This window comes from Malurus melanocephalus, unplaced genomic scaffold, assembly GCF_030028575.1.
Source record: "Malurus melanocephalus ecotype Western Australia unplaced genomic scaffold, MMel_1.1 scaffold_72, whole genome shotgun sequence".
In the NCBI taxonomy this organism is placed as follows: domain Eukaryota; kingdom Metazoa; phylum Chordata; class Aves; order Passeriformes; family Maluridae; genus Malurus; species Malurus melanocephalus.
In genome coordinates, this window is record NW_026623304.1 from 1,768,246 (window position 1) to 1,792,990 (window position 24,745).

General features: G+C 44.5%; 1 protein-coding gene across 1 annotated transcript in view; it reads right to left on the bottom strand.

The window, feature by feature from the left end:
* Positions 1-33: 33 nt before the first annotated feature.
* GPRIN3 (GPRIN family member 3) overlaps positions 34-24,745 on the bottom strand; it is a 31,579-nt gene continuing 6,867 nt past the window's right edge. The window contains exon 2 of the mRNA XM_057366846.1: positions 34-7,417. Coding sequence (XP_057222829.1) covers positions 5,005-7,332 — 2,328 coding nt within the window. The 5' untranslated portion in view covers positions 7,333-7,417 and the 3' untranslated portion in view covers positions 34-5,004. The remainder of the gene's footprint in view (positions 7,418-24,745) is intronic.

A 24,745-nucleotide genomic window follows, 5' to 3' on the forward strand; every position in this document is an offset into this window, starting at 1 on the left:
AAAAAAAAACAAAAAAACAAAAAAACCCAGGCTCAATTCAGCTGTAATACTTCAAGCTTTCTTTTAAACATCTACATTGACTCAAGTGGGATAATTTAGGCCCCTAAGAGAATATTGCGGTCAGTTCAAGTTACAGAACTTGACTTTCAGGTCCACGGACCACAGATATTTGGTAGTGTGCAGTGTTTGGATAAGGATCTACATGCATGTCTTTCACACAAATGAAAATATTGACTACTCCTACAGGCATCACAGAGACACCAAAAAGATAAACCAGCAGAGACTGGTTACTAGAACAGGGAATTGGGGAAAAGGAGGGAAGAGCTTCCCTCAGACCCCAGCCCTTAAATTTCTAAGCCCATGGAGCCTGACAATCCATGGTCTCTCATTCAGAGCAGCCATTCCCACAAGCTGTGGGCAAAAGAGTTAATCTGTTGTGGTAACATTTGGCATTGGTTTTTAAAAGGTGTAGAAGGATAAACACAACAAGATAATGAAGCTAATAAGTTAATATAATTTGTACCTTTATACAAACCTTGCATATACTGAGCTAACTAATGAAACATTAGTATTGTAGATTCCATCAAGCTTCCAAACTGAAAACCAGTGGCACCTAATTTGAATTCTTCATCAACACTAGCTTTCATTTGATTTCYACTTCTAACTTTAACACTTCAACAGAGAAAAGGTAGTGCTATCTTTAGAGGACATATTCACCTTTTTGAATCCCTGCAATATACTTCTTCAAATGGTGCATTTCGCAAGCTCTTATGTTTTAGTAGTAGTAATAAACTGAGTTTGACTGCTTAGAGGTTTTGCTGAATCCTACTTGGATATATCTACAAATAYTAGCAAAATATACAGCCTTTAGAAACATTCATTTTCCTAAAAGACATCTGATGCCAACAAATAAAAAAATATGTGAGGTCAGAAAACAAGTGGGTAAAGCTTGAGCAAAACTCTGGTTTTACAGATGTAGGAATGAGAATTCGTTGTGAAGCACCTACACCAACTTTATTTTACTTCTCTTTTGGTCCTTCCCTCCCCCTGTTTCTCAGCAATTTCTTCTTCTRTATTCAAAAACATGTTTTCTTCTCCTGAAATGGAGAAGACTGATATTCCCCTTCTCGTCCCTTCAGCTCTTTCCCCACTCTTTTTTTTTTTTTTTTCTAAACCAAGTCAGCAGAAATGAGGCACAACTTCAGCACTTGTGCCCTAACAACACAAAGCTGTCAGATCCCAATCAAATGCACACAGACGGATGTCACAGCCTCACATGTATTGCCAATTGCCTGCAATGTGATGTTCCTTCAGCTCAGGTATTGTATGGGCAACACTGAAATGTGCTTATTCTCATCTTTCCTAATGGAAAGCCCTTTAAGTGAGACTAGAAGTAAATCTCCATTCTTACTCACTGCTTTTATTAATGGTTCTTGCTACATCGACCCTCCTAGAAGATGCAACTGACAGGGAAGAGTTTCCTGACAATTAGCTTGTTTCCCAAAATCTCTCATCTTGCAAAGAAATGAATGTAAGAGTTAGTTCAACTGGTTAGGCTGCAACACACGTATTTTTGCCTTTTTTCATATAGATGCGCTCTTAGGAATGACAAAGTACTTTCTATTTTGAACTCTCTTTTTATCAGCCCAAATGGATTTCCTTGGTTGTTACCCATCCAACTAATGCAATGTGATTCTGAGTCAYTGGGCAAAGAAAAATGGGGTGGAGGCACACAGACAATCTCCCCCAGTCTCTGCCATATCACTACTCCAAGCACATTTCCATTAATGAGACTGACAAGACACCAACAAGAGCCATCCTTGGCTGCTACAAGCCCGCTCACATGTATAACATTTGCTAATTGCTACCCCCAACATGGCTCTGGTTTGCTGTTGGTGAAAGATGTGTCCTCACTGAGGATTCACATTGTCAGCTGGCCATGGTATGCAGGAGAAAGCACTAATCACCACTGTTAAACTAGCAGGGTGCCTACAGTCTGCCCCAGCAAGGCACGGTCAAAACCTAAARTATTTTCCATGAGATGTGCTGGTGATTATCAACTCATTTTTATGTGTTGGCTTTTGGCACTTTATTGCTTGGCTTCCAACACACGTCTGCAGGACTTCTGCACCCATCAGACACTGCCAGGGACAATTTGCATCTTTGTACTGGTATTTGCCCAGAATGCAGGCTGAGCACTATCCTTTTTTTTAGTTATGCCCATGCAGTCATTCAGATGCATCCACTCAGTAATTTGTTCACCGGTGCTTTGTGGCACGAACRCACTGATGAAATTTTCCTAGAAGAAAGGTCATTTGGTGTGAGGAAGGGAGGGTGAACTGACTACTGAAGACTCACAGCTGAAGCTGCAAGGAACCAGGGGAGATTCCTTGCAAAGAAGCACTGCTGGCCCAGCAACCTGCTCATTCACTGCCAAGCCCAGTTCTGTCTCAATAAAACAACTCATACCTATATGCTAGAAATATTTTGCAGAGCTGAAGCTGAAGGATAAAATTCATGAAGATCACTGAATGAGTGATAGCAGTTTATTCTCCTCTGGAAAAAAAAATAGGACAATCCATTTGTATATTCAGACTGAGCATATTTGTAAAGGGACAGTTCAGAGTAYGCTGGCTCACAGCTACAGCAAGGGGGACGCAGAGGGACACGTGAGCTGAGCCAAGGGACACGGCTTCACAGGAAGACAGGCTGGGCAACAGCTAGCGAGGGAAAGGGCAGAAGGGAGGCAAAAGGAGCAGCACACAGCCTTGGACCTGGACAGGACACAGCAAAAACTACAGACAGCTCAGGGAACCTCGTCAGGGCTGACATGGACACAATGTGGAAAGAGACACTGCACTTGTCAACTAGCCTGACCTAATGATACTGTCAATATTAATCCCACACAAAACTTCACATGAAACTCACATCTCAGACACTGCTAGGGAGGGGATGGAAACAGCAGCACAAACAGAAAAAAGGCTGGAGACTTTCCTCCTGGTAGGCAGAGGTGGGAAGACACTCTCTAATGTGGTGGTTTGGAATTTAAAAAATTCAGCACCACAAGAAGGAGAGGACTTGAAATAACACACAGAAATTGAACAAGGATGTGACATAAAGCCCCTGGTACATCACTGAGGAAAACTAGGAGCCAATTCAGTACTATGCTTAGGGGCAACACTTTTCATTGAACTGGGTTAAAATGTTCTATCTTACAGTATTTTACTTTTCTGCTGGGGAAAAATTGCCCCCAAACAGCTAATATGAAAGGTTGGCAGTAGATGTACTCAGGAAGTCTGGCCTCTGAAATAAATGGGGGCCACCTCACGTTCACTTTACAGAAAAAAAAAAAAAAGAAGATACTAATACTCATTTACACTGTGTAAACCTSCAAGATTTAAAGTTGTAAGAGTAGGATCTACAGAGTAAATCAGGTGCCTGGTACTAGAGACAGAAATAAATTATCATCATGATTCATGAAAAATCTTTAACGGACTAAAAGTATCTCCTACTTAACTCTAGTACTCTGCAGGATTACAATGTCCAAATCGTCAGTGCTTTGCAGGATTGATAACTAAATTTTCTACAAACTGCAGGAGTTCCCCAGCCTCCCATAATGAACTCTAGTGGACAGAATACAAAGCTATCGGGAAACACATTGCCCAGGTTGAAAAATATTATTGAGAAAYGCGACCAACATATATTTGAGACATTATTTTATATCATACTTCTGGAGAAACAGTCACTAAGCTACCTTTTATTAGCAGTTTCTACAACTAAGTTCAGAAATACAGCAAAGATTGTCTCAAGATTTCAGTACTGCTGCAAATTTTTCAAGTTAACAGTATAATGGTTTATAATATAGAGTGTAAGGTAAAACAAAATATGCACAGGCTAAATAAATGGTATTCRGGTTGTGAAAGGCAGCAAGAAAAGCACCAAAACACTGAAAAAAAMCCAGTAGAGTTGGCTAAGGATTTAAAAGGGGGAAAAAAATCAGTGTAACACTAGACATAGAGGCTCATGGACCCAAATGCACAGGAAAGCCTGCTGCTATGGGAAAACATTGCTGTGCACTTCTGGAGAGAAAGACCCACACCCCTTTAAGGAGTGATTCACAGGAGAGGTGCTCAGTGCCACAGGAGGCGGGGAGCAGGGGCTGCCTGCCCTGCCTGAGGAGCCAGAACGGCTCCCTGCTTTTTACAGACGTGGCAGGAGCATCAGAGGGTAAGGGTGGGCACCATCCTGCTGGCTAAAGGACCATCTACAGATGTGCTCTCCTGTGCCTCGCTGGCGTAGACCTTAAGAGGGGCCAATGCAGGGCACAAAAAACATCTCTCTCACCTCCCCTTCTGGCCATCAACTGACTTAGCTTCTCCCAAAGACAGAATCCTTTGGTCTTGATCCTCAATCTTTGCCTGGTTCTGCATTTCAGCAGAAGGGGAAGACCAGGCTCCTGGGGCTCCCCTGAAAACAGTGACCCACAGTTTCAACAGAAGCGAGGGTGCTCAGGGATCAGTGTCCACAGCCTGTTCATAGACTTGCCTCAGTATGGGTTATTACAAACCAGAAAAGTTGTCTTGTGATAGGTCTTTACAGCTGTTGCACTTTAATTCCACCTCCCTCAGCTTCCCCCAGTCCACCCCTTTGAGTGAGACCTCATAATGCACACAAATAAATTCCCACAATTCTGACAATCTCTCTGCTTCCTGCTTTTTCAGAAGGTGCTGCTCTCCCCGCAGCAAGGTGGCAATTGAAATTTTGTGCTTTTGCTAAGTGCCTAGCTTTTCATCTGACAGCAGTCAAGGTTGGGCCATAACGTGGAAACACACCAGCTGTGACAATAATAATGGCAGGATGGAGCATGTGGCCAGTCAGAAAACAAAGGGGAATAATTCTCCACTGTTGCTGCATCACAACCCCAGTTACACAACCAAACAGCAGGACTCGAGGGGAGGGATCCTCTCCCCCACTGCAGGTATTTAGGAACCCCTACAAACCATGTCAGTCTAACACAGACGAGGGAGCAGGTCGGACACAGCAATTAGGACGCCTAAAATTCTGCAGCATGGACTGGAACACGTTGTGCTGCCTCCCTTTCAGTTTTTTATTTGAGGATGTATCCGAGGAAATGGATTTCCGGGTCTGATTGTTCTGGGCCCGGATCAGTTTCTCGTGTTCCCGTATTTGTCTCTGTAAGTGGTTCTGGATGGCAATTCCCAGGGACTCTGGATCGAGGGAAGCACCATAAACCTCCCACGTCATTCCCTGCTCGTCCCAAACAACATCCCTGACGTGTTTGGACTGCTTCACCTGTACTTTGGCCTCCATGGCTGGGGTGGAGTGCTTTTTGTTGTCAGGCRCAGCCTGAGGGGCAGCAGGAGTTGCTGCAGGGTGAAGCTCGGGCCTGCACTCCCTGGGCTGGAGGCTCTGCTGCTGGGGAGCTGCCATCGCTGTCACGGGAGGGGCGAGACCCACAGAGCTCACACTCAGCGTGGGTGTCAGTCCGGCCTGCAGGCTCTGGCCACCAGCCACCTCAGACTGGCCACTGTCTCTGTGGCCTCCACTCTGCTGCTCACCAGCACCCTCTGAGCGCGCCTTGGCACGGACAGGGCCGGGCTGGCTGCTAACCTTCACCTCTCCTTTAGGATCGAGCACCGCCATGTTCTCCTCCTTTGGTTTTAGCGCAGATTGATGAGGACTGGCCTCCCCTCGGCTCGCGCCCTTGCCATGCTCCGGCTTTGGCTCCAGGAGCTCCTTCCCCTTGCCCTCACTGCCCGCGGCACAGGGCGAAGGCGAGCGGCTGCTTCCCGCCTGAGGAACGAGATCTCGCATGTCATTCCCGGTTCCTGGGACAGTGCTGGTGGAAGGGGGAATTGTCTCACCAGCACCAGTCCCAGCCTGTGAGAGAGTTTGATTGCTGGAGTCAACGTCGAGCTGCTCGACAGTGATGGGCTTTGGAGGGGCTGGAGCATCCGTCGGCRGCTGAGAAGCATCTTTGACATCACGACTTGCTTCAGCATCACCCACAGCTGCTCCCTGGGAGGTGACAGCTGCAGGTTTTGCATTATCTGCTGGTACTGGAGACACCCTGTCAGATGGGACYGCAGGCGGTTTGGCAGGTTGGGTTTGGGCTGAAGCACTCACAGCCGCACCAGTCGATTTTGACGCGATACCAGGAGAACACGGGAACTTTTGTTGTGAGGATAAACTGTCAGGAAGTGCAGCCTGGCTCAGCCCCATACCTCCTTGGTAAATTATGTGCAGTTCTTCCTTCTCCTCTGGAGGAGGATTCCCTTTTAAGAAGGCAGCAAAGATGCTGGGACTGGTGGAAGCCGATTTGCTCTCCACAGTAGCTACAGCCTGGACCTCAGCATCCCGCCATGTCCTGCTTACAGCTTCCTGAGTGAAAGGGCTGCTCCCTGGCTGAGCYGTCATTGTACCTGTTTCTCTGAATTTGGAGAGCTGGGTGGGGTTTGGAGTTCCAGGCGTGGGGTCTGGGCTGTGCACAGGACGTGGACTCTCGTGGCCAGACTGGGCCGGCGCCTCGCTCTTCTTTKCCGCTTCAGTTTTATCTGGGGGATGCACCTGTGCCACGTCTGTGGCCCCACTTTTCACCTCCACACTGGTCTGTGGGTCCCTCCCCAGGCCAGCTTCAGTCTGCCTTGCTGGMGAGGCTGGCTGACATAAGGCGGAACCATTTTTTTCTGCTGCCCTGTCTTTTTCCCCTCTTTGCAGAAGGTTTGCCTGAGAAGTATGACAGAACTGATTAACCCCGACAGCATCACCCGGGGAAGAATAATTTAACACTTCGAGYGCTGGCTGATCATCAGTCCCCTGAGGTTTCAAGGCAGAGTCATCTATCTGTGTCAGGGAGCTGGTTTTGGCCTGGCTGCCTTGCACRAACTGCCGGGAGCTCTGTGGGGCTGGCATCATGTCTGGCCCTCGCCCCACTGGGAGGGCTCCTGCTGTGGCGAGGGCTGGTGCTGCCGGTGCCTGGATGCCTGCTGGCTGGGAACAAGCAGCAGGCTTCACATCTGCAGGATGCCCCTCTGCAGCTGCRCTGGCCAGCCTGGGAGGGAAAGCTTCCTGCTGGCTGTCATGGTCTGTGTGACACTGCTCRCACCCCTGCGTGCTGGCAGCACCTGTGCAGCTCAGGTCGAACACACAAACCCCAGCTGAGCTGGGCGGTGGGCACGAGAAGCCATTGCTGGCACTCTGGCCACTGGCTGGCTGGGGCTGATGCTTAGCAGGCTGCAGGTTCTCCTCCTCTGCAGAAGCTGAGACCAGGGAAAGCTTGGCAGATCTCAGAGGATCGGGCACAGTCCCCATGGACTGTCTTTGAGATGTTGTTTGTGTCCAGCTTCTCCTTGGAGTTTTCTTGCTGGGCAGGCTGTCGGCGACAGGTGAAGTTAATCTGTTAATGAAACAAACACAGTGTCAGCAGCAGTCAGATTTAAGAAAAAGTACTCAGAAYTAATTGATTTTATAACATGAAGAGAAACACTTGCAGGCAAAGGGGAAAGTGAAGCACCCAATTCTACCTGAAAGTCACAGAAAAGACACAGATTTCAAGGATCTCCCAAATCTGAAATCTGGATGGGGAAAACAATACTAGGGACAAAGCAATGACAGCTCCTCTGTTGCTAATACATGAATGAAAATACTGACATGTCAAGAGGGAGGAAAAAAAAAAAAAAGTGAAAGAAGTACAGACTTTGTGAGTAAGTTTGAGGTCACAAAATAAAATCACGGTGATAATGTTTTCTAGCAAACCATCTGTGGAAGGAAATGCTTATGTGGAGAACAGATCCCTAGGTCTGAGTGGGTCCCACATCTTCAGTGAGCACCATTCTCCCTCCTTCTCAAGGACAGCCCTTCTAGCTCCACCACCAAGGAYACAGCCACAGGGAGCAACAGGTCAGTTCAGACTAACAGGGATCAACTCTTWACTCAGTGGTAAAAGGAATATGGAGTGATCACAACCCACCTGGTGATGCAGATAAACACCAGGAGAAGGTTCTGCACACCAGGGCTGTGCACATATTCACTGCTCTCACATTTACATCCCTTGAAATAATTACAAGGAAGCCAGACTAATAAATGGGAGTACAGATGACCTAGAAATCAATTTCCAAGTAGGTGGTATGAAACTGGAAGGGAAACATTGCAGCATTGCAAAACAGGAGGAGTTCATGCCACAGCCAGGGAAATGTGGAGGAGGGATTTTAAGCAGGTAGAACAGAGTTATCCAGGTTGAAATCCTGCCAGGACTGCAGAGAAACCATTGCTTCAAACACAAGGCCATCTCCAAATGTGTTTCTCGGCTGGACTTTCCAAAGGGCTTAGCGCTGCCCAACTGGACCCTGCCTGAGGTCAAGGACTGGATCTTTGTCAGCACAGTGGTGGCAGCTAGTGATAAAATCCACCCCAATCTTCTTTTAAACTGCAGGCTATCTGTGCTTGTTTGAAAAGCTTCCAGTGGCTCATGCTGTCACAAAACACAGGTATGAGACTTGGGAGACAGCCAGGTTTTGTTAACCCGAGGATGAGAACATTCCTGTCCCTGTCTCTGTGCCCCTGTCTCTGCAGGCACACAGTGGGATCTCCTCTGCAACATTACCAGGGAGATGCTGCTGGAAGCAGCTGTGCAATCACTCAGCTCTTCCACACCTCCCTCTCCACTAGCAAAATCAACAAAAGCTCTTTCCAGAATAATCTCTAGTCCTTCTCTCAGCCTGCATGGCAGTGGCATCCTTAGTTTCTGTAAAATCAATCCCAAGTTTCAGCACCTCAGGATACTTAAAAAGAGCAACAGGAGAATGCTTAATGAAGGAAAATAAAAAAAAATACAGCCAGTCTGGTTTTTTTTTTTTCCTAAGAAAAGGAAAGTGCTGCAACTTATTATTTATTCATTAAGCATTCTGTCTTCCAGATATTAAAAATTTATTATTTTTATACTGCCTCTTTGGGCTCTGTCCAACCATAGAGATACAGCCTGCTGGGTTAAGCCAGCCCTGATGAACTGTAATCCTGCCCCTGAAGGATCTCCAGTTCCTTAGGTGCACTCTGTGACAGCAGCTCAGCATCACCCCACAATAAATGACTTTCCAGGAGGCCTGGGGATTGCCTGGCTTTTTGAGAAGTAATAAGTGTAAGCCAGGCTGCAAATCAATGGAAGTTTGTGGCTGCTTCCAACATGTCCTGCCTTCATTTTATCCTCACTTTAAAGACAGCCAATGCTGTCCTGAAGGAAGGGAAGATGCTCCATGTTCATGCTGTTGTGCTGTAAACATCTAATGGCTGTGAGGAGAGGAGCAGATGGCTTTGGGAATCCACTGGACTGAATTCTGTTACTCTCTTCTTTCCTCTTCCAAATATTGATGCAAACCAAGCCAGCATAYACAACTGGGCAGGTCAGATATATTTTTTCCATATTTTTTATATCCAGAGTTTACTTAAGAATAATTAAGCAAATAATGGAACAAACCCAATCCCCATTTTTAGTATGTACTACACAGCAAACAGTTTCAGAAGAAAKAAAGATTTCAGAGAAAATCTGTTTAGTTCTTYACTATACAAAACCTGGGCAAGGCARTGTGCACACTGGAGCAATTAYCTTTTAATTCATGCCCACTCAACAGGGCAGTGACTTCTAATTTTTCAATTAAATGAATTAGTTTTGGTCTGAACCCCTGCATGAATTCTACCCATCTGTTTAGAGGCTCTTCCCCAGCATCACGTGAAACAATGTCTGTCTCAGATAGTAATTAAAAGAGATTCTGCTACCCTCAACATACAACACCAACAGAAGAAATTCTGTCCCAGAAAACCCACCTGGACCTGACGTGGGACAACTGAGCATAGTCCAGACATTCTGCTTGACTCTTGAATGTGGGTTGGGGGGTGGATCATTCTCCTGCCTGGAATGACTCTGCAAATTAGTTACTTTATGAGAATAAGATTTCTATAAAGACCTTGTTGTCAAAGTCATGGGAGCTATTTTCTCAACTCATCACTAAGCCATCCTAATGACAGGAGCCAAAGGCACTGTAGTAGTGAAAATAGACATGGTAATTTAAAAAGATGTTCTAACCTAAGAATTAATAAAACCCAGGAAAAAAGCTAAGTTTTATAGAAAAGAACAGCAAGCAAGCCCAACAGATTACAGAACAGGAAAAGCATTTTTATTATTGGAGTCTCATTTATGATTATTGTCTCATTTTTATTATTTGAGTCTCATTATATAGGAATGAAAAACAATACTGGGACCTGTGGGCAATACTACTCAGCTGCCAAGACAGTGAGGATTCAAACAAACACGCACCACTGCCTGCAAGCAAATACRTAGAAAAAAAGGAAATACAAAACTCAGAAGAAGGCCAAAAAACATGTCAAAATAGATGAAGATAGCTGATGAATTTTTCAAGTCTTGTATGCCAGACCTGGAGCAATCATCCCAAGTTTTCGTTTAATAGGAGGTGAAATTAGTATCTCTACAAAGGTCAAAATCAATTTTTAGTAATAAGAACAGATTTGCTACACCAATGTAGTTCTCCTTATCCTTCTTCTTGCCGATCAAATTAGCCTGTCTGACTGTGTCAATCTCATCTCAACAAAGAATTAATCTGGACCTTTAGCAACAAGAAGTTTCTAACTTTGGCAAAGTCTGTTTGGCTTAAATGGTCCCTGTGTGGCCAGCAGACCTTCAGGGCCTCATGTAACTGAGTAGGTCTTTTTTATGTGCTGTAAAAAAACCAAACAAACCCCAAATTCCAAGAAGTTTCCAGGCAACTCAATGCTGACAATGTAAAGAAACTCCTRTTTATTTTGGTAATACCCAACCCCCCATAAAATAACACTGCAATTTTACTCTTGCTGCCTATGAGAAAGTCAGCGAAACCAGAAAGTCTGCATGTTTCGTAATACAAACCAACAAATTTTCAGGAAATTCCTATGCAAGATTCTGCCTCCCATTCCCTCTGGAAGAAATCTGAAAATCTGCAAAAGCATAAATAAGACTGTCAGTAACTTCACCTACCCTCAACTGTAAAAACAACTAAAAAGCACCTCCTAAACTAATCAAGCATCTATTTCCCAATTCTGGATTCTCATCAGCTTTCTATTCCTTGARTCTTTGAGCCCTCTCTTCAACCTTGTCACTGCAGATGAAAGAGCTGAACAATTGCTCTTAATAGCCCTAATCTCATAAGATCTCTCAGATCATCACAAAAAATCATTATACAGCTACATTGGTTAAGAACAGAGATAAACATCTGCTGAAGTGGGAATTCAGTCTCTGTTCTCATTTCCTGATCTGAGGAAAAAGACAATGGYTCACCTGAATTCATATTACACCATTAAATATATAGAACATAAACCACATTTCTTTAAATTTTAAATATAAATAGGCATTTGAGTCCTCCCAATTCCGCAGCCAGTGCTTTTCCTCCCTTCTTTTCAATGTCAAAGGGTGTTTGTTATTTACTTTTTGGTGAAAAACTTTCTTTATGAGTTATTTTCTCCCAGTTATCTATAGGATCAAAAAGATTGGCACTACAAATGAAAGACAGCACAAAACAAGGACATAGTCATTAAAATACCTAAAAGTTTGCCTGAAGGGGCTAAGATACAAGACTTAGTTACAAGTTACAAGTAAGATACAAGCAGAGCTTTCATCTTTCAGAGTGTTTTGGGATGCTGGCAGGAGACASATTATTAACCATGATGACAGCATATTTGGGATTCCCACCAGAGACAGGGCTGGCATTTCAACCAGAGGGTGCCCCAAGCCCCAGTGCCCCATTCCACATCTCAGGAATGCACATGTTAGTGCAGGTCAGACCTTGGCCTGTGCTGATTGAGTCAAGAGAACTTCTGCAACACTTCACAGACACTGCAAAATACCTGYTTATTCCCTCACTATCCAATGAACTGCTATGGCTTTACTCGGCCCAGGTGGACCACTGCCTACTACAGTCCTGAGCTGTTTATTTTTATCTTTCACTATATTAAAAATTATACTTCTCACCTGTAGGTGAGAATTTTAACTCTAGGCGTGTGGGGATTTGCTTGAAAAGCTTTTCAGCTTTCTTTGTCAGCCCCTCCTAAAACCCTTCCCAACACCTGCACTAGAAGCCCTTTTTGTGATGGCACAAAACTAAACCAGCTGGAACCACCAACTGAGCTACAGGAACAGCCCTGAGGAAAAACCAGATCCAGCCAGGGCTCCCAGGGTCCARAGCCTGGCTCCTCACCAGACCTCAGAGCTCTTCCTCCTGGGTGCTGACACACAACCTACACTGTCTGTCAGGCCTGCTCAGAAAGGTGTCAAGGCACAATGAAAAATGGAAATGGCAGAAGCAAAAATGGGAAATAAGTCCAAACACAAAAACAGAGGGTAAGTGCTCATCCTTGCTTTGTAATGGTAGTAAACCAGGGAAAATCATGTGAAAATCAAGGGCAAGATGCATTGCCCTTTTCTGCCAAAAAAGAGATGGCTGCCAATCATCCTGACACCTACTGAAGATTTATCCAGCAATATTTCGTACATGCTGAAAAAACACATTTTTCTGGTTGCTGACTCCTCACCTTCCATCTCTGCCAGGTACAGCCTGTAACTCCGCAGAGTCTAGAGCATGGAAACTCACTTGGGAAGGACAAGGCTCAGCTTAACCTGCTGCTCACAACCTACAGATAAGCAAATGTGTAAAGCCAGTCCTACAAATGGTACAGTGGCCTCTGGGACTAACACAAAGCAAAGCAAACTGCTTTGCACCTTCCTTCATTTCTCTCAGCTTCTGTCAAACCTGAAGTACATTGTACCAGGAGCCCTGAGCAGGACCTTGCCCCAACATCTCAAGGCAGCCCAGGGACACACGAGCACCTCAGCAGGTGCTCAGGGACAGATGTGTGAGGATATCTGCAAAAGGCTTTTAATAGGCAGGCACAGAGAATAAAAACCGTGTGGTGATCGAGCRTGATTCAGCTCCACCGTCCTGCTGGCAGTCACCCTACAATTAGAAAGATGTCCATCGAAAAGGAAACACAGCCCTGCTTCGAGACAGGATGTTCCAGCCCGGGTCCCATCTGTTCCCTGTGGGCAGCACCCATCTCACCCTGGCCAGGAGACAAGCAGCAACCCCCACACCCAGCTCTGGCACCTGCTCACACGGCCCTGGCGGGAGCCTGTTCACTGTTAGCAGTGCCACTCAATGCCAAAAGCTGGGCTGCCTCTGCTGAAAATGTCACTGTCCTCTGGCTGTGGCCCCAGGCAACAGGCTGGCTCATGCTGTGGATGTGCCACAAGAGCATCTTGTTTGTGCAGGATTAAGGACCAAGTGGTTACGGATTTATGAGTGCACTGTGGTTTAGTGAAACTCTTCCACATTTCCAGAAAGAAAATGGGTTTGCCTGGAGCTCCAACACTTCAATGCAAGAAAAACCAGGACTTAGAGGTGATAGGAAATACAGTATCGAGAAGATTGCTAGAAGACAACAAGGAGCTTGAAAATCCTGGTTTAAATTAAAAGTTGTGGTATCATCTGCTGCCACTGAAGTTTTGAGCCTTCAAAGTTCACTCCTTTCTCACAGATTAAAAGCCTTTTCCAGGAGAAGCTCACATCCTCATGTAATCATAGCCTCTGGAATCTCTCCAAAGAGCCTCACCCACGGTCAGAGGAGGGTGGCATGGGAAGGAACCACAGGAGGGCTGGATGACAGCCTGAACGTGCATCACCTCCATACTCTTCACCCCACATCATCCTGCCCCTCTACTTCYCCGCTCAGCTCAGCCTCCCAAGCATCCTCCCTGAGGCAGACAGGGGCCTTGGGCAGCAGCAGGGGCTGCAAAGACAGGCTCTCTCCCTGTTCACCTCCTCCCAGGGCTACAGCACCCYACAAAAAGGTTTTCTTTGGCAAGGCTTGTGAGCATGCAAACTTCCCTGCTGAGCACTGGGATTGCTGCAGAGCACCGCCAAGAGCCCGTCAGCCTCTCTCCTCCAAGGTGAAAGGGAAGGATAAATGGCTTTATGAAAACAGCTAAATCAAACAACAACTACACTGACTGGCAGTCAGCTGTAACAGTTACATAAACTACATCGATATTCCCACCTTGTATCCCAGGCCTCCCTGGACAGGACACCATATGTGGGTAAAACCCACAAGAATATGTATTTACCTTTCCTTAAAAAAAAAAAATAAATCTCATTTTAAAAAAAAATGCATCTCATTATGTTTAGCCTCATTATTTATCAGCCTTTTTTTTCTTATTTCATTGTCAGACAATGAAAATTGGAAAACCTTTTTTAAGGAAATGCAGTGTGACTTCAAGGAGTTTTCATGTTTCAGGAGGAAGGTCTGTGAGCACACGCCTGACACATGCACATGAGAGGAAACCTGCAGCCTGCTGTCCATATCAGGCAGGTGACCCCACATATCTCACGGCCACTGCTTGTTTTCCTTCAGCTGACTATCTCATAAAAACAAGACGTGGTGTTTGAGGAATGTGAACAGGAGAGTCATATGGACCTCTCAGACACCACTTTCATATTTGGTGTCAAAAGCAACAGAATTTCTAACCAGCCAATGGGAACTTCACTCCTTACCTATCCTGCTATCTTTCTGATAAAGGTGTGGTGAAATCAAACCCGTCATTTATGCATTTTACGCAGCTGACTGCATTTGAATTTTGACAGCTGACCAACAAAAGTCCTGATTTTCATGAGACCAGTTTAGCAGTAGCCAATAATACATACCTCTGTCCTACACAGCAATGCCAACATGACTTCATTATAAAGCAGAGTGATCACTTTYAGGGATGAAAACATAACACTGCTGAGTAAGTGTGTCTTGGAATGCGTGGCTCCAGGGATGAAGGCTGTAATGTACTTCTAACATGCTTTCAGATCCTCAAAAGAAGTTTCCTGAAATTCATTATGACTTCCTTAAGAGCATCCCCCCAGTGCATTGAATGCWAACATTCATCTCATGGCTGAAGCATCCCCAGGAGCAGAGCTACCACCCTAGATAATTAGGCCCGATTTGCTGCTGAACAGCCATATTATCAGAAAAAGGGCCCAGAAAAAGGTACTGTGCCCAGCACTTCTTATTTTAAAATCAACCTTGCAAGTGAGGAAATTCTACCTTGGAAGAGCTGACAGCAGGATCAGTGTCTTTTGCAAAAGGTAAAATCCAATGATAATGTTTAACTCTCATGTCCCACCTGAAAAAAATTAAGCTCTCCTCACATATCATATTATTTTAATGAAGATGCTGGGCTTAGTATTAAAGAAGGGAATAGATCTTTACGTAAGAGGCACCTGGCAAGGGACATCTCCATTGTCATTTAGGCGTTATCCTAACGGAAAAGAACAACTCCAAATGACACATAATTAGAGAAGAAGGATGCAGTGCCTACCCAGTCATTACTGTAACAGAAATTTGCTGCACCGTGTGATTAACCTAAGAAAGGCATGATGATGATCTCACCACGTCTACTCTTGCCTCCTGGCTATCACAAAACACAAYTCATGTGAATAGAGAGGCTGGCAGCTGATACAGTGATCACCGTGGGGTTTTTTTTTTAAAAAAAGCCCCAACAGTTAAAAATATCTTGCCTTCTTCCTGCTGCCAYCTCAGCAGTTGCTTCCTGTTTTTTCACGTTGTCACTTTGCTCTGCTGCTKGCTGTCACTGACAGTAAGAGCAGCAAAAAGAACAAAATAATCTCCTTAGTAAACTGCCTCCTGCTCAACACCTTCTCAAAAAAACCCATGAGAGGAAGTGCCGGGTGCTGGGCCACTTTTTGTCTGCTGTATTGAGGCTCTGCAGGAAACCAAATGGTTGCAGGTTGGATGCCTTCGGTGTTCAGGGATAAAATCTGAGCAATTCTCTGCTACCTTTGCAATGCCAGTAAATGCTCTTTTGAGGGCAATGACTCAAACCTGTGTGTCCAGCTAAGGACTCTAAGCTGCTCACCTCAGTCACTCAAGCTTATGATGTGCCTTCAGTGAGACCACTACATGAAAAGCTGTCATCTCAGCCTCTTCTTTTTCTCTGTTTGAGGCTATCACTTGATTTTGTTGAGCACTGACCCCAGTGGAACTGGACAAAACCAGCACCTCGTTATTATTGTTTTAACTGATAAGTCCTGCCTGTGGGATGTGGGGAAACCAACACTTGCCATGCTCTGCAGACACCCAGTGTGACAACTGCTCTTTATGTCCAGGAATGATGGAGCAGCCTAGCGGTGTACAGAGCACTGCAGGTGGGTGAGGGCTCCCAGTCACCTGACTCTAATGAAGGTCAGTGCCAGGTGGGAACACGTTGGTAAAATGTTACATCTATAAACCACACCAGGTCTCCTCTGGTGTCCAGCCAGACCTGACAGGAGGTGTTGAAAGACATCTGAGAAACCTCCCAGATGACARAGACTGTGCCACTATGGCAAATATGATCAGGTGAAATTGAGAGAAACTTACTGTTCTGGCTCTTGGCTTTAGCAAAAGRTGGTACTGGCACTGATACCACCTCAGCATTGCTAAAAATCAACTCCCAAACCTTACAGCACTAACTAACTTACATCACTTTGAGTCCTGAAATTCATTATGTAGCCAGAGAACTCTGGGGCAAAGAGAGGCGCCCAAGTCTTCCCCATCCAGCACTTAGATGTGCTTGAACAAAGAGACTGCAGTGCTTCCTCCAGCTGAAGAAGCCTACTCAGTCACCAGGTCATTCTCTCAAAACCTCCACCTTCCTACAGCAAAGAAAAACACCAACAGCTGTGCTGTATGATGACTTATTTTAGGAACAACTCATTATTTGCACTCTATCCCACAGGTGTTTGATGGCAATAGCTTTTTTAAGTTGYCCTTGCAGGCAGCCCAGGGATGTAAAAAGCTCTCACGCTAACAATTGCAGGAACCATCCTCACTTCTGTTAGGATTGTTTCCCAACAATGGCTTGTTCAAAACATTTCTATCCCTACATTCAGCATTCAATGTGCTTCTATCGTTCCAGCCCCAAGAAGGGGGAATAWGGTACCCAGCTGTCTCCAGCATTTTTTACTGTGATTCAAATCTGATTTTCACAGGCTTAAGAATAATTACATTCTCTGCTTTGGCATTCTTAAAAATCTCAGTGCTCTTAAAACAAATCCTTATTTAGTGTCTGACCTCAGAAGTCCCATCTTCTGTGTTGGAACAAAACTAAGCCCAGGATCTCTTCCTCAAGACAGGCAATATTTAAGAGATAGAAAAACTGGAGACTATTTCAATAAAACAGGCTGGCAACAGAGGCACAGCAGGTGTTGTAAGCCAAAGCTTCGCCCACTGCAGTTTGGCACAGCCGTATCCACACCATGGACCTCTGCCTTATCCATACCAGGCTTATGGTTCTGTCAGTCCACACCCTGCAACTCTKCAAAGCTGATGTGACAGCCCTGCTTCTGCCAAAGGCTGGTATCTTTCAAGTCAGGGTTCAAGGTTTGCACTGACCCTATTGCACACCCCTTCTCATTTCTTCTGCATTTAGGATAGGTGGATTCACGTTTACATTTATCGGGCGACTGCAGCAAGAAGAGCACTGGTAAAAAAACGTTAACTTTAACTTGAATCACTGTCCCTCAGATGACTGCCAAACTGGTTAATGAGTACAATTAGCATTAATCAAAATGACAGCTCAAAGGAGATATATCCCACCCGAGTTTAACAGATTCTCAGGTTTACTGACGCTAGCTGCCTTGACCACCTGGCCAAGCCCAAAGCAGACATCCCCACAGGCAGCATGACTGGCACTCACCTGGCAGCTGTCCCTCCAGCTCACCTTCTAGTTTCTCAAGCTTCATACAGCAAGCAAATCATGCCCCCAAGCATTCGAAAAAAAAAAGTCCTGGCACCCCCAAGCAATTACTGAGTTTATCACCTAAAGCCCAGCACTTCCCTTCAGGCTGCACTGCTTTTTACTCTTCTTTGGAGCAGTTTTAGCTGCCCTTGCTCAAGCTGCCAGCATATGTGACCTGCAGATCTTAGAARTGATCTAAGGTCAAGCTGTACCTTGCTGAAGCACAGCTGTGAGCAAGCAGGGCTGTGGGATAGCTTTGTCCTTGTTTCTAAGTCAGCTGGAGTGGAAGCTGGCAGGGCGTGAAAAAGGATCATTCACGGCTTAGGGCTTAATTACTGGAGTCGCCCTGAACATCAGTGCCCCATGCACAGAGGCACACTCCAGAGAGTCAGAAAACACATGGCAACCTTAGAGCCAGAATGAAAATCCAGGCAAGATGGTTTATTTCCACGCAGGACCTTCTTGATGATAAGTGCTAGGTACTTCAACCAGTCATCTGACAGCTGTGAATGCACAGTAGGCTTCCCATCACGATTTATTTTTATTGACATCCTGTTTATGGATGCAATTTGAATTACCACAAACTATGCATGCTCTCATGACAGAAGACAGACACACACATACATATAAAGTCTGATATATGCTAACAAAGATAGTCATCTAGCCTAATCTGGATGATTATAGCTAGGCATTGAAATCAAAGAAGCCTGATGCTCAAAAGTGCTGAATAATCAGAAAAGCCAGTAAAACCAGTAGGACTCAAAAGTTGCTCAATATTTTTGAAAATGCAATTTAAAAATTCCTGTTCTTATCCAAGAAACGCCAGAAGGCTGTAACATGCTCTCCCATTTTGCTGGATGCTACATGTGAGCATAGAGACACTAAATACTCATCACTTAAGCAGGCAAGATACAACAACAAAGGTAGGAGCCACTGCTTTTTCTATCTCTTCAATACAATCTAACACAGATGGAAATCACAGAGAAAGCTGTGCAGCAGCCAGTATCTAATGCCAGTGATTTAACTACAGAACACCTTTCTTCTACATCTCATCTGCTACTAAAAGCTGGGTAATCACAAGCCCGGCAATCCAGCTTTAGTGATCCACCTCTGCAACATTACCTAAAAAATATTCAAATGGGTGTGTTCACTTCCTAGAATCAAGAACTCAATCTGTAAAAAGGGAAAGAGGCTGGCACTTCTGTTAAAGCAAAAGCCAGAAAACCAAGCAAGTGTACAGAATATGCTGCTGCTAGCATTTGCAAAGAAAAATAATCAAACTGCACAAAGCCACAACCTTAAAGYTGAATAAGCAAAGGATGTCAGCGGCCTAGGAAAAGTACTTGCACATACTCCACCCAAGGAAAGTACCTGCAACCACTGCAGATTCATAAGTGTTCRTACAAGGAGGTAAGCACTTTTGGGAAGGCCTCTGTTATTGCTCCTGCTCTTCAGAAAGCTCAGGCAGGGCATGGATCAGATTGGGTAYGAACATATGACAAGGCAGAACACCCAGAGTAAACAGGGCAGCAGTCAATGAGGTACTGAGCCAGCAACTCAATTATCTTTTCATCTCCTTACAGATGAGCTGCTTCTCTTGCAGAGAGCAAGCTGGCAATTTGTTCTGAAAGACCTCTCCTACAAAGCAGCAGCCTGTGTGCCAGGGCAAGTGAACTCAGAGCAGACCAAGAACAAGTGGAAGCAGTGCGGGGACAGAGGCAGATTGTATCAGACAGCAAATAAGTTCAGGCTACAGAGCTGGGAAGCTAAGAACAATTTATCAGGTATTCATTGTATAAACGTATTATCCAACACTCAGGCCACACTCCACAAAACCTGGYTGTCACAAAGGTGAGAAGCCTGCACCTTGCCCTCTATCCCAGCTCAGCTGCTGGTCAGCACCRTCCAGGTAATCACTGTAGCTTGATTTTCATTGTCTCAGCTCTCTTCACTCTGCTCACTCATCTATTTATTAACAATCCCAAGCCACAGGTGTGGGCAGCCACACTGATGGGTTTGTTGTACTCCAAGTCAACAGGGGAAAAATATTTCTGCAAATGCAGACTGCCATGTGGGGTGTTTTGAGAGAGACAGATGTTTGGTTAGCAGCGCAGATGGGCTGAGAAATCCCCCATCACCACTTCAAAACTCTCACCCTTTTCTTTTCCCAGAAGGAGAGAAAATGTATTCCTTTCCCCTCATGTTTGGGAGCTTTGCCTTTATTTTAAGAGAAAAACTGCCACACTTAGAAATTCATTAGGCCCCATGCCTTGTCTCTGGGCACAACTGTGAAATAGTTCAGGTGTTGAATTTCAAGGTTAGCAAGCCTCAATCCTAAATTCCTCCCACAAAACTAGAGTGTTAATGCTGACCCTGGGCATACCAGCCTTCTCCCATATGAATTTGGTGACTTCATTCCATTTATGAGGCTGACATACCTCTACAACTGCTCAGTGAATTTTCTCTGGGTGAGAAGGCAGGAGGAGATAAGGGGTGAAGGGAAAAAATGCTCTTTGAGAAAAAAAAAAAAAAGAGGATGTGCAGAGGAAAGTAAGGTGGTTGGCCCCTGTGATAAGAGAAATCTGTTGGCCCTCCGCCTCCTGGACCTAGGCTTGAATGCTCTCCCAGCACTGATTCYCCATCTGTCTCTTGCTGTGTGCTCCTTGCCAGACCATTTCACAGCTTCCTATCGCTCAAGGCCAGGAAACTGTTCATAAATAGATGTTTTAAAATTGTCTTCTGCACCATGGTAGAGCATCATTTTTGAAAGACAGTTTTAAGTATTTGTGGTGTTGACCATGTTCGTATCTCTTACTGCCTTCATGTTCCATGTTCAAGCTGAACACCGTAAACTTTGTTTTTGTCCTTCTAAGCCCCTGATGAGCASTTTTCCCCATTTCCTGGGGGTAAAGTATTAGATCTCTCTCTCTTTTAATSGCTGACCAACACCAAATACTATTCAAAAGGCTGCTGTCTGATCATACAGAAAGTATTTTTCTGTGTATGGGACATGAAAGACAAGGGAAAAAAAATCCAAAACAAAAAAAAACACACCAAAAACCCTCTGACAAACAAAAAACTCCAAACAGACTTAACTAAAAGAGAATCTGTATAGGCACAGAGGGAAAAGCCCATTTGCCCAAATACTGCCCTCTTTTCAGTCATGACCAGAAAAAATTCCCTCCCTCTCAAGATAGAACTAGTCATTAAGTGTATACAACCAATTAACATTTTGAAAAATTTAAGATCAAGACTAGGTGACTGCAAGATATTTATCCCTGCTAAATTCTGGTCATGGAGGCCAACTCAGAAGCCCATGAATGAAATTCTACATGCAACACACAAATGCTGGTCCTACATTAATTCAAAGGGCAATATATATTTTCACATGCATKTCTTCTTCAAAATGTTCTCCAAAATTAAGCTGACAGGTTCACACAAAAAAAATTAACTATGTCTTTAACTCCACAGTGCAAAAGAGTTTTACTCTCATGTTTCCATTCAAGGTAAGAGAAGTTGAAGCATTAACTCAGTGAGAAGAAGTTTCAAAGAAGCATCAGGAAGATTGCAGAAAGACAGGAGAAAACTCCTCTCTGCAACCAGACACAGCACTGAGAAGATTGTGACAAGACCTATTCAGTGCCTTTTTCTCTGCAAATTTTCTGCCTCTCTGGTCTTTCCTAAAATCARTGACAGGAAGCTGTTGCAACAAGTCATTGCATAGAAAACTCAGGGCTTGAAACCTGCACAACAGGCTGCATCAAGCACACTGGAGATGGGCTCCAGATTTGCTGAAGTCCTACAGTCAAACGTGTAGTTCTTGAGAGTTCATTTTCATGATTATCTGCTTTTCAGAACCATTGCTTGGTTCCAGTCTATAGTATGACAGGACCATAAAGCCCAGAGGACAAGGATTTCAAAGCGCATGCTAGTGACTGGCTGAAGCACCATAGCTGAATATTCTGTCCATTCATCCCTACCTCATCTGCCCTATTTCATTATGAATCAGCCATCTAAGATAGGACGACTGAAAGGATGATGTGGTTTGGCTTCCTGTCAGAACGGCAACTGTTGTGTTTGGAACAATTTCATATTCATTTAATGCCTCTGGTTAGACACCTCTGCTRAAAGGCCAGATTTATACAACCAGCAGCTCCATTAATGGGGTTTGCATCAAAGGAATTACAGCCTTTAACTGCAAGGTCAGATTTCACCTATCTAATTAAGTTTCCTGTTCTGAGCAGCACGTTAGCTACTGACTCTGATGTGATRTTTACAATAACAGGTGTGGCTCTGATTGCCAACGAGTTGAACTCGTGCGGTCATTAAAGACTAATTTTGATTGCTGAAGTTTAGATTATAAATCCCACTGAAAAAGAAGAAGGGTTTCAACAGACAAACATGAGACAAAATGAGGCTGAGTAGGTGGGATTTGTTAGTCACTGGAAGGCAGGCTCTGCTCCTAGAGGAGCAACACCACATGAGGTGTCCTGGAGCATCCACACAGAYGGAACTGATGAGTAACAGCAAATAACACTTCTCACAGAGCTCACTCCTTGGAATCATAGTATTGGAGGCATAATGYAATTGAAGCTTGCTTTCCTGGTACACACTTAACAAAACTATTTTTAGCTTTGCTGTCCTTTTACTTCGTTTTCTTCTGCCAAGGCTTTTTGAGGAGCATCTCAGACACTGTGTGGGTTGTCTCCCTGTCATCTGCATGTTTGAGCTGGCTGCTGGTAGGGAAGGTCTGCTCACATTCCTGCAGGCATGCCAATCAGGATACAGCACATACATGCAAACAGCCTGCATGCAGGAATCTAGCAAAACAAAAAAAACCAACCAACCAAACAAACAAACAAAAAAAAACCAAACCAACAAACAAAAAAACCCAACACCAAAACAAAGCCCAACCCCAAACAAACAATAAAAAAACACCCCAAAAGTCCAGGCTRCTACCTCATGAACACATGCAGTCCACCATCTTCTTGTTAGGGAGCAAGTGTGAGCATGCTTATTGTTCATCTCTTTGGCATGCATCCTGCTACCTTTCCGTCCCCTGCAGCATGGAAAACTGTAATTCTAAAATAGGTCATTTTATTATGAAAATTTGTTTTCCAAGCAATATTCCCTCTAGGCCCTTCATATTAAGGGCATTCTTTGGACTGGATAAATACTGTTCTCCTATTTCCCAATACCAACTCAATGTTTATGTGATAATGGCCAAGCATGGTCCAGCTGGAAGCAATTCTCAAATAGACCATTTAATAGAAGAGTATTTCTGAGGGAAAGCTCCCAGGCTTTATGATAGGATATTATCTGGTTTTATTGCACTGTGGCCCCACAACTTGAGGTTTGAATTGTTCCTTTTAAGTTGATGTGTACCCTGAACCCAGAGAGGAAGTAAAAACCCCTTTTCTCACCAAAGGAAAGACCATCTCAGAGTTTCTATGCCTGCTATATGCAGGAGGAAACTGCTTGTCTGAGGCATCAAGCTAATTGAGACCCAAAACAATCAATAAAGGCGGGATTAATTCCTCAGTGCCAAAAGCATGAGCAGCTAAATTAATGAAGATAATCCTTTTGTAATACCCATTTGTTAAAACTTCTCTACAGCTCCTGATGTAGCCCGCTTGGCTTCTCAGGAAATGAATGCACCGCTTTTGTTCCCCAGTCACAGTTTGCAGCACATCCTCACATATTTCTAGCACTGTTAGCACACGGGTCAAACCACAGGCTGAATTCAGCTGATGAACCCYGTGTTCTCAGGCATGAGACAACAGCACAGACTCTGCACAGTCCTGACCTGAACTCATCACATGCAGGTAGGGTCTTCCAAGCCCAATGGGCTCTTGGGTGAGGCAGGTGAAAGTGCATTTGCAGTTACCAGTGCTCCTGCTTGTGGCATGAACAGGTTTATTTGAAGTATGGGACATCAGCACAGACCTGAAAGCCTGGTCACTTTATTCTGCCACACCATGCACTTGAGATGACTCCTTGAAACACTGCTTACACTTTCTGTGAAAATGCCTTTTTTTTTTTCTACTAAGAATTGTCCAGTGTTATCACTGCTGACTTTGTAGTTGGGWTATCTGTCCCTATGGACAGATGGCAACTAATTTATAGAGTACTGAAACACCAGATTTGTAAGGCTACTGCTTAGCTTGAGCAGAAATCTGAGTCCTCAAACTCATGCAAACCTTCACAGCCTCTTTACTGGCTTTTAACAAATACTCCCTAATTATGAACCTCAAGGGCAAGATTAACATTTTTCTTTTAATTAACATGGAGAGGCTGTGGTGTGCGGCAGTATTATAAAGACTTGTGAAATGCCAGCCTTTCAGAGTGGAATAATTCTGTCATCTTGTTTCCATACAGCTCTTTTCAAGACTATCATCTTTCTGACAAGTATTTTATCACTATTACCTCTATCCCTTACTACACTCCCCAGCATGCTTATTATATCCCATAATTTTCTTAATGAGTCACCTCAACCTTCATGTTTCACTTGTGGTAAGTTTTTCATGAAACTGATGCTTCAGAGGAAGGAGAGGGACTTTCATTAAAGTGACCCTTTAGTTTGTTAAATACTGAAGTGTGATTRTCCTTCAGCATTTTCTATCCAAAGGGCTAGCTAAGTCCTCAACAGCCAGACTGCTTCTAGGAGAGCTGAGCTGGGAAGATTTACAAGACTTTCACACCTCTACACTTCCTGAAGTTGTGACCTGGTCATATCTAACTCATTCCTCAGTGTCCAGAGGCCATCCTAAAAGCTGCTCTGRATTGTAGCTCGGGCAGTCTAAGAAAACAGGGACGTGCTAAAATGCCACAATGCCCTGTCTACATCACTTTATTTGCTGGAAAATTTCTTCCCTGCTCTGTTCTACCAACTTGGCAGACTTAATC